Source organism: Ammospiza caudacuta, chromosome Z (assembly GCF_027887145.1).
Source record: "Ammospiza caudacuta isolate bAmmCau1 chromosome Z, bAmmCau1.pri, whole genome shotgun sequence".
Classification (NCBI taxonomy): Eukaryota; Metazoa; Chordata; class Aves; order Passeriformes; family Passerellidae; genus Ammospiza; species Ammospiza caudacuta.
In genome coordinates, this window is record NC_080632.1 from 86,872,945 (window position 1) to 86,885,190 (window position 12,246).

The following is a 12,246-nucleotide window of genomic DNA, read 5'->3' on the forward strand; positions in this document are numbered from 1 at the left end:
AATCTTAGAGAGTTTAACTGCTGGATCAGCTGCCTCCTCTGCAGAAGCTTCCACTTTAAAAAATAGATGCTGAAACAGCAGCGGCAGCACAAATTCCTTATCGCCAGCTGCTGTGTCTCAAAGGACAGCCCTGGTTTCTCTGGGAGGTCACCAGGTGTCCAGGTAATTTCAATTATTTCCAGGAACCGGCTTTTCCCTATTGAAGCCTCTCACTTCTTGGAGTAGCCCCACAACCCAGTTAGGCACCAGTTTAGTGCTGGGTCTGCAGAGTAGACAGAAGATTCTCCAAAGCTGTTCTCAGTTTCCTGACAGAGAGTAGCTGAAGAAAGGCTCTGGACAAGTGATGAGGGGACAGGACAAAGGGCAATGGCTTCCCACTGCCAGAGGGCAGAGTTGGATGGGATATTGGGAAGGAATTGCTGGCTGTGAGGGTGGCAATGCCTTGGCACAGGTTTTCCAGAGAATCTTTGGCTGTCCCTGGATCCCTGGAAGTGACCAAGACCAAACTGGACAGAGCTTGGAGCAACGTGGCATAGTGGAAGGTGTCCCTGCCCATGGCAGGGGTGGAATGAGGTGATCTTTAAGGTTCCCTTACACCCAAACCACTCCAGGATTCAATGACTTATCACTGTATCACTGCTGTCATGAAACTCCAAATCTTTTGTGTCCTACTCCAGGTTTAACACAGAAAGCTAAAGGAGAGACCTAATTAAAGAGATATGTATATCAAGAAATTAATTACTGTCTTCCATGACAGACCCTCTTTGTCTTCTTACGCTATCGGGAGCAGCTCCAACACTCACTCAGTGGGATGGGGAGGTTTCAGCAGAGCATAAGTTAGACCAAATGACATTTCCACATCTCCACAACACCTCCTGGCACCACAGTGACCAACTCTATTTAGCTGCTCTGCTGAGGTGCTGCTGCCAAAATGTTTTTTGCTCGCACAGCTTTAAATAGCAAAGCTCACCATCACCCTCGGTCCTCTGGCAATGCTGGGGGCTGTCAGCTTCACAAACATCAACACCGCCACAACAAACACACAGAAGTAAACATAAAGGTTCTTTCCTCATGCAAAGACCCTCCTGGGGGTGTACCTGGTGGTAAATCCTCCTGACAAACATGCCCCGAGCAAAAGCCTGGATGGTGAGGGTGGCGCTGCGGACCTTCAGGAAGGCCCGGCGCATCCGCAGCATTCGGTACTGCTTCTGCAGGGTGATGGCAGCCCTCGTCCTCCTCAGGTGCTGGAAAAGCCTGCAGGGCACGGGAGGAGGGTAAGCAGGGCACATAAACTCAACTTTTCTTCTGATGCAGTAAGTTTTAAGCCAGGGGGAGAGGAAAGCTTTTGTCCAATGTGGCTTGGTAGTATTCAGGAAAGACCACCCCAACAGCTGGGCTAAGAAAGCCTCCATGCTATCAGACAGCAGCCATTGAACCCAGGAGCACTGGAACCACAGATCAACACACCCCATTGCTCCCAAACAGCATTAAACCCAAGTATTCCCCAGGTTTTCCTTGGTTTGAACTCTCTGCCTTGCATCTGTGCTCTAACCAGCACTCAGGTTGGCTCCATCACCTCCCTGACTATAAAAAGCACACTACTGACTCAGTGAAAACAGCAGCAAATTGATCTGACATTTAAACTGGTGTGCACTGCTTTGGCAACATTCCTGAGCAGAGCCTCGAGCCATTCAGAGACAGTAAATAATGAGGGATGTGGTCAGCTCTGCACCATGTTGCTCCCATTCTCCAGCTGAACTCATGTTCAATTTGCTGTTACACTGGTTAATAAATGCCCATAAACCCTCCATTAAATTTGATAATTAGCTTGTTTTGCTGGATTTATGATTCATTTATTGCTCTCAGCATGCAGCACTATACAGAAATTTGATCCACTTCTTTTATTTTGTGAAAAGCATATCAAAATGAAGAGCCACATCAGATTGGTTTATATATTCCTCTGATTGAGGCCAATGGTTTCTCATTAGGACCCACTGATGCAAGGCTTCCTGAAGAGGATAAGGGATGGTCCGTCTCCAAAAAGAGACAGTAGTTACTCAGATGCCATCCCACCCTACAAGCCCTGCACAAACAGGGGAACTGAAAAATTATGTAGAAGAAACTATGCAGCAGCTGGTTCTCCCCGACACCAACCCCTTTCACAATCACAAACAACACCACAAACTCAGCTAGTATCTCTGATGTTCTTCTGCTGATTGTGTGGCTTGAAGAAGGGCCACAAGAAGGAAGGTGGCCAGTGGGTTGGGATGCTGTTCCATTGCTTCACTCCTCCCTCACATCAACCCCACACCTGCCACCAGGTACCCACCCTCCAGCAGAGTGCTACCTACAGAAACCCCAGCAAGCCACTGACACAATGGTTCCTGCACAGAAACAGTTAACATAGGCTCTTTTATTATCTACTGTACACAGCCCCCCTGCCAGTGATTTAGAGTGATTTTCCTCATTACAAAGGATACAGCCAATCAATCCTGAGAACTCCCCCTGGACATCAGGAGACACAAACCTTGTCCCTGCAGGGGAGGAATGCATACCAACTAGGCAGCCCTTCTCTGGCTGATCCAAATGCCCTCTACCAAAGGCAGTCCCAGGAAAATATTAGTTCTGTGAAACACTTTCACCTAAACCCTTCAGAGCACTGTAGTCACCTCATTACAACCAGATTGTCTATGTTATGACCTTGGCTCAGAACCTAGAAATTAAACTAACGTAAATATGAAACCAGTTTGAGGCAAATAATTTTGATCTCTTGCCCTTAAATAAAGACAGATAGAGGGGTCAGAAATAAGTCCCAACTTTAGCCCTTTAGAGTTTTTTTAGAAACTCTCACCACAGCATTACCCACATGCGCGTTACACATCTTGCTTTCAAGCGAACAGAGCATTTCCAAAGCTCCTCATATGAAACCCCAAGATGAAACAGACTGAAAACCCAGGTGGCCAGAGGTGTTTCCACCCTTGTCTGCCCCCCTCTGAGGCTGCCCAGGACCCACCTACGTGCCAGGTGCCCGTGGGCATAGTGCTGCAGGGCGAGGGTGGCTCAAGTGTTCAAGTGAACAGAGCATTTCCAAAGCTCCTGATATGAAACCCCCATGATGCAACCGATTGAAAACAGAGGTGTTTCCACCCTTGGCTCACAGCTGCCCCCTCTGAGGCTGCCCAGGACCCACCTGCGTGCCAGGTGCCCGCGGGTGTAGCGCTGCAGGGCGAGGGTGGCTCTCCTCAGCCGCAGGTACCTGGCCCTCTGCAGCCAGCCCCGCACCATCTTCTGGATCATGATGGTGGCAGCTCTGAACTTATCTGCACGCAGCTTCTCCAGATATGCCACCTGGCCTGCACGGAAAAAGATCTTGGTACGGCCAAACTGGAACTTGTCTGGATCCTTTTCAAAAGCATAAAGGAAATTATATTTAATTGAGGCAAACATCACTTTTTTTTTTTTCTTTTTGTTTTCAGTCTAAGTTCATCAGTAGATACAGAGTAAAAACACTACTTTGAATCAAATTTATCAACTCATGTCTCTTCTTAACTGGGTAATGAAGATATTATTGGGTAATGAAGATATTATTAGACTCCATTATTAGATATATTAGATTATTAGACTTATTAGACATTATTCGATATTACTAGATTTACTACACTTGAGCATCTACACACTCATTAAGGAAAGCAGCACTAGGATTCAGTCTTGAACTCCATATAGTTGCACAATTTTGAAGAGGTTTTGGGTTGGGTTTTTGTGTTTTGTGGATTTTTTTTGCTTAGTTGGTCTGGGGTTTTTTTGTTGTTGTTTGGTTTTGGTTTTTTGTGGTGCAGGAGTTTGTTTGGGGTTTATTTTGTTTTGGATTTGTTTGTTTGCTTGTTTGGGGGGGTTTGGAGGTTTTGTTTGGATTTGGTCTTTTGTTATTTGTTGGTTTTTACGTACATAAAGAAATCACAGAATTGTTTAGGTTGGAAGGGACCTTAAACCTCACATATATCCAACCTCTCTGCCATGGGCAGGGATGCCTTCCACTACACCAGACTGGAAATGCAACACCACAGCACTTCAAGAAAAATATTTCTTTTTTGAAAAGATTAATGTTTAGACCTACAAAGTCATACATGTGCTGCAAAAGGCTCTGCAGCCAAGGGTAACACTGGGTGCAAAAAGCAAAAAGACGATCCCAATTGGGTTAATTCCTCAAAACCCCACAGGAAAACAAGAGATCAAGCATTAAAACCTGTCTGAGGTGCTGGCCACATTCTGAGCCACTCAACAGCAAGAAACCTTTGCATGCACATTTGCAATTTAAAAATAATGCATACAAGCAAGCAGTAAAGTTTTGGTAAGGTGAGGTGGCAAAATCTTCTGACTTGTTTGTGGTAAAGAAGTCCCAGTCTGCAGGATGTTTTTTTCCATATAGGGCCAATGAAAGTGTCCCACACATCAAGAAAAGGCATTTACTGCACTTTTCCCTTACTCATTTGTGCAAAGAGTCAATTAATGACTGACTAAGGTTCATGACGTCCCAGGGTGGACCCCTGAAAAGTGCTCCAGCTGTGGCTAGACAAAAGAAGAAGGAGGGGATGGGGGGACACATTTTTTAGAAATGGCCAGTCATTTGTGTCCAGCCAGTGACAGAAAACTCGACTTCACCAGCACTGAAAAGATTCACTTCTCTTGACCAGAACCAAGAAATCCCGTGCTCCTGACACCTCTTTGCAAGACTCCCTCATTTTGGGAAAACTCCCAGGCTGCCTGGGGTGGAGAAGCACCTGCACATGCAGCAGGTGAAGCTGGAGCAATCATCAAAGCCATGAGTTCTGTGCTTTTAGCATCAGTGACAAAGATCTGGTCCCAGCTCACCTTAATGAGGTCTTCCAGCAGGGTCTGACAGATCTGCTTCGTGTTGTTCTTAGAGAGGTCTCTCTTGTTCATAAGCACACGGTACCTATTGAAAAAGTCAGGGTAGGACCACCTGAAAGCAAAGCACACGCTGGGTTATTCTGCATGCTGGGTACTGCTTCACTAAAATAAAGTGCTTGGAGTCATAGATGAGCCAAAGTGTGCAATATTTCAAGGGATTTCTCACCACAACCCTCAGCATGGACCAACTCCAAAAGGAGCTACTCACCCCCAGCTTGGCCCCAATCTCAGATGCTGAATAACCATGTGGCCTTTCTAGCCTGGAACAGAAAGGCCACAGATCACCCTGTTCTCACCCCTGATGTGCTTCCCAATCTGCTGCTCTTTACCACTCAAACACAACAGTGCTGCTCCTGTCAGAAAGGAGAAGCTAACTTGGGAGAAATCATGGATCTCTTGTTTACCCAAAAATAAAAACTAAACAGAAATCTTCATAGTTGTAGATTGCACAATCATAAAGTTGTAGAAAATGAATCAAATAGAAATTCTTCGGTTTTTGTGTTCCCAAACTCTGCTGAATACTAATTTCAATCTACTCCCTAATTGCTCCATCTTGAGGTCTGTGACTGACACCCTTCAAACAAACACAAAATCTTTTGGCTCTGGAAAGACAAAGCAACCCCTTGGAAGATGCCTCACTGTCTCCAGCAGCAAAGCCTCCAAACAGGCAATGCTAATTGAAGGAATTAGAGCACTGTATCCTGCTGCTAGAAATATCATCTCCCGCTGCTGGTGATAGATTTAGAGCCTGCAGACTGCGATCCTGAAATTGCTTCAGCATCTGCCAAGTTTCAGCCCCCTCTAAATTAACACAGTGAGTTATAAACCCCTCAAAACCTGAGATTTTAATTAACACTAAACTTTTCCAGCAAAGTCCAGAATGATCATTGATATTTCAACAAAATACGCATAACAAGCATCAAAGGGAGACTGGAGAGAATCACAGAGGATTTGATTTCTGCCCTCACTCAACAAAACCACCTGTGAGCCTGATCCTTACCTGCAGGGATGCTCGGGCAACCAGGACGAGAACAAACTGTGAAGAGATGCCGCACAGAAACATTCTCTTCACCCAGAGGCCCCATGTCCACCTTAACTTTTTGCATTATGCACCAAATTCTTCCTATTTTTACACTTCCAGGGATTAAGTGTATGGGAGGGAAAATAAACTGCAAAGGGCCAGAGCATTGCTTGCGACGGGTCGTGGCCAGTTTGCAGTGGTGAGACTGAGTGAGACCACCTGAGCAGTCACAGCTGCCAGCTCTACAAAATGCATCATGAAACTGTTCAGTTGGAAGGGACCTGCACAACCATCTACTCCAGCTGCTGGTATCTCTCATGAAAACACCTTGAAGGCTGGAAGTTTTGGTATTTGCTAAGACAGGCATATTGCTGATTTCAAAACACACAGCCAACAGAGTTTTTTGTCACTTCAGAAAAGGGGAGGAAAGCCAATGCTTTTTTTCATTGAAAAGAGTGCAGTAAAAGGAAATGTTTGCAAAGGGAATGAAGAGAGCAAATGGGAAAAAAAGGTGGATTGGTAAACCACATGTAACTCCTGCATGGACACACAGCACCCAGGACACAACTAGTGAAAAATAAAGGGACTGGCAAAAACCAGAATATCCTTAGGATTGCACCTAAAACCAAAGGTAAAAAGGAGATCTTGTGGGGGCAGAAGCATGAAGGCCACTGTGATGAAAGGATTCCCCATGCTCAGAATGCTCAGATTGGCTCTGGAACAGCCAGATTTTGTGCTGATTCAATCTCTGTCTCCATGGGCTAGTCCTGAGGCCATGCAGCTACAGCTACCCACCCTCAAATAACCAAAAGATCACTGGATCACTAAAAAAAAATAAGGTGTCAGGTATGGAGAGCTCCCTCTGGGGTGAAAACTGAACACAAGATTATGCAAGACTACAAACTTGTGTCCTCTAAGGTTTAACTTAAACTTGCCTCCTCTTTGCTTTCCCAGCGCCTCTGTTTTATAATTACGTTTGCCACTTTGCGTTGTGCAAATGAAATCCGTTTTCATTTCAAGCATACCCAGGGTTTACACAGCTCCAAATCAAACCTGAGAGGAGAAGCAGAGCATGCAGAGCCCGAGGCACCCAGCCAAGCACACGAGGCTGGCTCGGGTACTGCTCGAGCCAGGGAAAGCTTGGGAGGAGGGAAGAGAGAAGGAAGGAGTATTCCCATTAACCTGCCAGAGTCAGCTCAGGCACTGGCATTATTAACTGCTGATATCCAGAGAAAAAAATCACCCTGCAGGTGCCACCCAGGCTCTTCCAGCTAAGAGCAGATGGTGAAGAGGCAGAACATGAAACTCAGGGCACAGGTCCAAGCTGGGCAGAAAGTAAAATCCATCATCTTCCAGGACCACAGCAGAGATGGAGATCCCACAGCTGCCCACAAACAGGAGTCAGACACCTGCAGGAAATCCTTAAAAATAAATCATAGGTCACTGCACAGTGGGTCTTCCTCCAGAGCCTGTCATTCTCGTTTCCCAAGGCGGAAAAAAATTATTTTCCACATCCATCCTTAATAAAAATGACTCACTTTTCAGGAGTAAGTCTCACATGAGACATTGGAAGAGTCAGGGAATACATTCCCTGGTTTCTGCAAGGTGTTCACAGGACTGGTGGCATCCACAGCCCCACATGTCCCAGAGGTTCACAGCCCCACGCTGAGCCCCAGGGCACTGAACTGCCTCCCTTGTGCTCTCACCACTCTCTGATTTATCAGGGAATGACAGCCCTGACACCACACTGCTCCTGAATTATTGTCCATGGGCATCAAAACAAAATCTGTGCCACAACAGGAGTTTCGCTGGGATATTTGCCATCCCAGTTCACCAGCAAAAGAAAGCTGCAGGGGTTCATAGGTGCTGCTACAGAATCCTCCCTGGAGAAAGGAACAATTAAAGCACTCAGGTTTAATGTAACATGCCTCATTGAACCACTCGAGGCTCAAAGCTGTATAAAATTTCCTTACAACTATCTGCTGGGAGAGAAACAAACATGATCCCCCAGCCCTGCAAGGGAGATTTCTCCAGTGCAGAAATACTGAAGCTCAGTGCTTTGTTGTACATGCACTTTTAAAATTACTTTTCTGCACATACATTTTTTTTTTTTTTAGGTACAATGCCTTCATTTTAAAAGGGAAAACAAAAACAAACATGAAAACAGAAAAAGAAAATTCGTTCATACTTCCCAAGCCACACACTGACTCCCAGCAGGAGACAAAGTATGTGCTGTGTTACCCCACAGCTTAGCAGGTCAGGAAAGACTGTGGGAAGGGTACACCTCAGTTCAAATTGTGGACAGGTATCAAATAAAAAACAGATCTCGGGTGCTTGGTATGCTGCCACACAACACACAGCATGGGCAAGCCTCAGTGCTGGGGGCTGGAAACAACCAAGGGACACTAAATAAATAGAGCTCTGTATTATTATTATCAAGTTTTAAGATCCAGATAAGTGATGCAGAGAAAAGAGATGGAACCAGGGCATTTTTGTACCTGCACAACTGAGAAACAGGAAGAAGGAGGCACAAAGGACTGGGCAGATGCTATTCAAACTGAGATCAAGCCAACCTCAAACAGCTGAATTTTGCTTTGATGCCAGCACAGGTCACTAAGGGGAAAAGGCAATAAAGGGAAGGGAAGAATGCAGGAAAATAACTTATGCCTGTGGAAAAACCCCTCCTTGGGCTCAGCAGCAAGGAGGATGGTTGGCTGAGAGCCTGAGGCTTGGTCATCCCAGCAAAGTCTTTGTCACCTACAGGAAACAGAGGGAATAAGACATAGTACACGCCACAGATGAAGTAATCTTTTTTCTGTAGTTTAAGCAACCAGATTTGGATGTTTTACACAAAAATGCAGCCATGTGCAAAGCAAAGGGGCTGCTCCTGTCCAAAATCGAGGGTTTATGAACCTGAGCAGAGCCAGCTGTGTTTATTACAATGCCAAATTGAAGGGAGAGCGTGGGTAGGAAACTGGGGTTCACATTCCAAGGAAGCTTCCAAAAAGCATCTTTCCATGCAGTCAACAACTGCCCAAAATATCCACAACCCATTGTTTCAGCAATGTTGTGCCAGCTGCACTGAGTGAACAGCTGAAAGCAGTGTAATAGGTCAAAAAAGCTTCCAACTCTTAACCATAATGTGGTTTCTTTTGGTACTCTAAAATAACTGAACGTGAAATGTTTCCACTCAGAGCAAACAAAGACCATCCCAGGTGCTGAGCAAACTCAGTTTTGTGCGGGAAATCCTGGCAGCACCACAAGGCACCCTCCCCTGAAGGGGTCAATATATTAAGCAGGAAGGAGCTGGATGATATTGATCTTTTCAGAGGAGTCAGAACATGTCTGGAAGGGTGCAGGTTCAATCTCGGAGCCAAGATTTGACATGAAATTATTTTAGAAGCTGCAGTTCAGGGAGAAAATTTCTCTTGCCTTGTTTACTGCAGCAGAACAGATTTGCCTTTCAATTAGTTCTAAAACATGCAGGCTGGCCTGGCTTGAAATTAGCTGGAATATATTCAAAGGGAAAAACGAGGGGGGAAAGCCCCTCCATTTACATATTACACCTTTGTTGGGTGTGGGCAAACAGAACTGTTGGTAGCCAAAGCAATTTATAGGTCTTGTTATCCTGAAATGACAGCCACACAGCTAAAGGCACATTCTGTAAAAAAAATTATACATCAAGGATGTCCATGATAGTTTTCAATTATAAATGTTTAATATTTATAGAGTTTAGCAGCTGGGATTTCACACTGAATTGATACAAAAATGCTGAATCTGACAGTGAGCTCCAGCGACCAGAGGAAGCAGCCAAATGCCAAGGATACTTAAACTATAAATACATAACAACTACAAAGAGGGTAATTCAGAGAGAACTGCAGTGATGAGGCAATTCAGAGTGGTGGCACGGTGGGACACCACTGCTGCTGGACCAGTGACTGGAAACCACCAAAACCAGCAGGGGGGAAAAAAAAAGTACAGTTTTGACAGAACCAATTAAAAAACTTGGTTTAAAGAATTATTTTGCTATTCATGGAGATGTGCAGCAATTAGTTCTCAAAAGACTCATCTCTATGCAGCCAGTTTCTGTAAGGAAGATGAATGGTTTTATAGCACAGAGATATCTTCCACGCTTTACCCAGGGAAGCTGATGATAGATTTACTACCTACACACCCCAGACACTCCATTCATCACAGTCATTTATGTACATGCTAACAGATACAGATTTCTTAACTGCTGAGTAACATTTCAAAGCAAATGATACATTTTCAATTTATTTCAGACGCAGCCAGAGCGCAGCCTACCATGGAAATGGTAAAATAAACTCAGGAACACCCTAAGTGGGGAGTCCCAGGCTTCAGATTTCTGAGACTTACGCAGCTTGAACAACTACCACTTGTATTAAAAATTATTTCTTTTTCTAGAGGTAAAAAAATTATTAAGGACTCAAAACACTGAACTCTTCAGCAGCAGGTGCATTTATCCAGAGATCTCTGACTCAAAGTCACATCACCCTCAGAAAGCTATTCTAGTGACAGTGTGCTGGAATATATTCAGAAGTAAACATTACAGGATGAAAACAAGAGTTTTTCTATTGTTTCTGGTTAAAACTTACCTTGATATAAACAAATTTGGAAATTCCCTATTGTTTTATGGGTAAATTGCTTACACCTGAGCGAAGCAAAAGTCACGAAGATCAAGTTTTCTGCTATTATTTTAAAGTATTCCAAATTTAGAGCCTTCACAAGAGGTTTAAATTTAAAGCAATGACTGTCCTTTTTGGTTTTATCCTTAATCAAGCAATATAAATGCAACCTGTCTCAATATATAAGGAAATACAGAGGAATAATCAATGCTCACTGTGATGAAAACTGAGAGATATCACATGTAAAACTGCAGAAATGACTAAAAGTCTGTTACTTTTCCTACAAAACAAGATCCTGTGGAAGCATCTTTTCCCGAGATGGTCTGTAAAGTCAATATAAAGACACAGATTATTCACAATCTTTCAATGACATTGTCCAGCTCCTGAGTCTGGATTTTCAAGACTGGAATTTTCTGAGTAAGGAAGATGAAGAACTATTGGAGCCCAAAGTGAGTATTCTATTTGTTGCAGAGCTGCTCCTATACACAAATACATGCTAGAAATATTAAAACACACAAGGATCTGTCCTTCAACAATCACAAACTTTGGAGAATATCACTCTGAAAGGCTGAAATTGCTTTTTGCACCCTGTTTTTTTTTTTTGTCCCTGGAAGAAGAACAAGAGCTGACAAGTTGCAGTGATGGAAGAGTTCTGTATTCCTAGCGTCCTGGGAAAAGATCTCACAACCAAAAGCATGCAAGCAGAGCTGAGAGCATCAACTTTTTAGTTTGTAAGGGTGGAGTGGTTCTTGTACTGGTCAATTCTTTGCTGTCAATAGATCCTGGCTGGTGTCCAGGTGCTGCAGCGATTCCTCCCCTCTGCTCCCCCTCCCCATTACTGATTTCACATTGATTTTAGTGCTGTAGAGTATTAGCTGCAGTTAAGTGAGCAGAAATGGGAAAATGCTACAAATCTGTAGGATAATTATGAATGGAGGGGAACAGGGTGTGTTCTATGCAGCCATGGTAAGACCAGTAACAAACCTCACAAAACACACAACGCTCAGGTCAGAGCTCCCCAAACTCTCCCAGGACCCACCATGGCAAAGCCAGGGCTCAGACTGCACTGGGCAGTGTGACTGCTTGCTTGGGGAGCAAAGAACTGCATTTCTCTGGCCTTTTCCACGTGAGAAAAACCCAGATTTTTCATTGTTTCAGGGCTTTTACTGCAAGGACTAACAGATTTGGTCTGGCTACAAAGATGGTAGTAAAAAACACCCATGGGCTGGAATTTTTGATTCCCCACCATGGCTTAGGGATCAAGTAAGGAAGAAGCAGCTTTTTACTGGTTGCTTCCACAGAAGCCCTCAAGACTTCAGAGATGGGAGCCAAAGGTGATGCTGGGTCTTCTAACAGGGTCAGGCTCCCAGCATGAGGTCCCAGATCTGCACCCTCCCGCACTGGCAGGGGACAGAGAAATTGGGTTCCATGAGAGTTTTCTTCTTCTCCTTTCTCTGTTTTCTCTTCTTCCTCCTTAAGTTGCTGGACCCAGCTGGTCAGGGAGGACCCCAAGAGCAGCTGTGACCTGCCCACAGAGGTCCCTGGCCAGCAGAGGTGACAGAGCCACCTCAACCTGCAGCTGCTGCCCTCGGCTGCCAGAACCCCCTGCAGCTTTTCAGGAGGCTGTGAGAGCAGCACACTCCTCCCCAA

General features: G+C 44.7%; 1 protein-coding gene across 1 annotated transcript in view; it reads right to left on the bottom strand.

Annotated features, from left to right (window-relative positions):
* The window catches only part of MYO5B (myosin VB), a 147,640-nt gene that overhangs the window by 46,287 nt on the left and 89,107 nt on the right, over nucleotides 1-12,246 (bottom strand). Inside the window, exons 19-21 of the mRNA XM_058824488.1 lie at nucleotides 4,870-4,981; nucleotides 3,191-3,402; nucleotides 1,098-1,254 (exon numbers count right to left, since the gene is read on the bottom strand). Coding sequence (XP_058680471.1) covers nucleotides 1,098-1,254; nucleotides 3,191-3,402; nucleotides 4,870-4,981 — 481 coding nt within the window. The remainder of the gene's footprint in view (nucleotides 1-1,097; nucleotides 1,255-3,190; nucleotides 3,403-4,869; nucleotides 4,982-12,246) is intronic.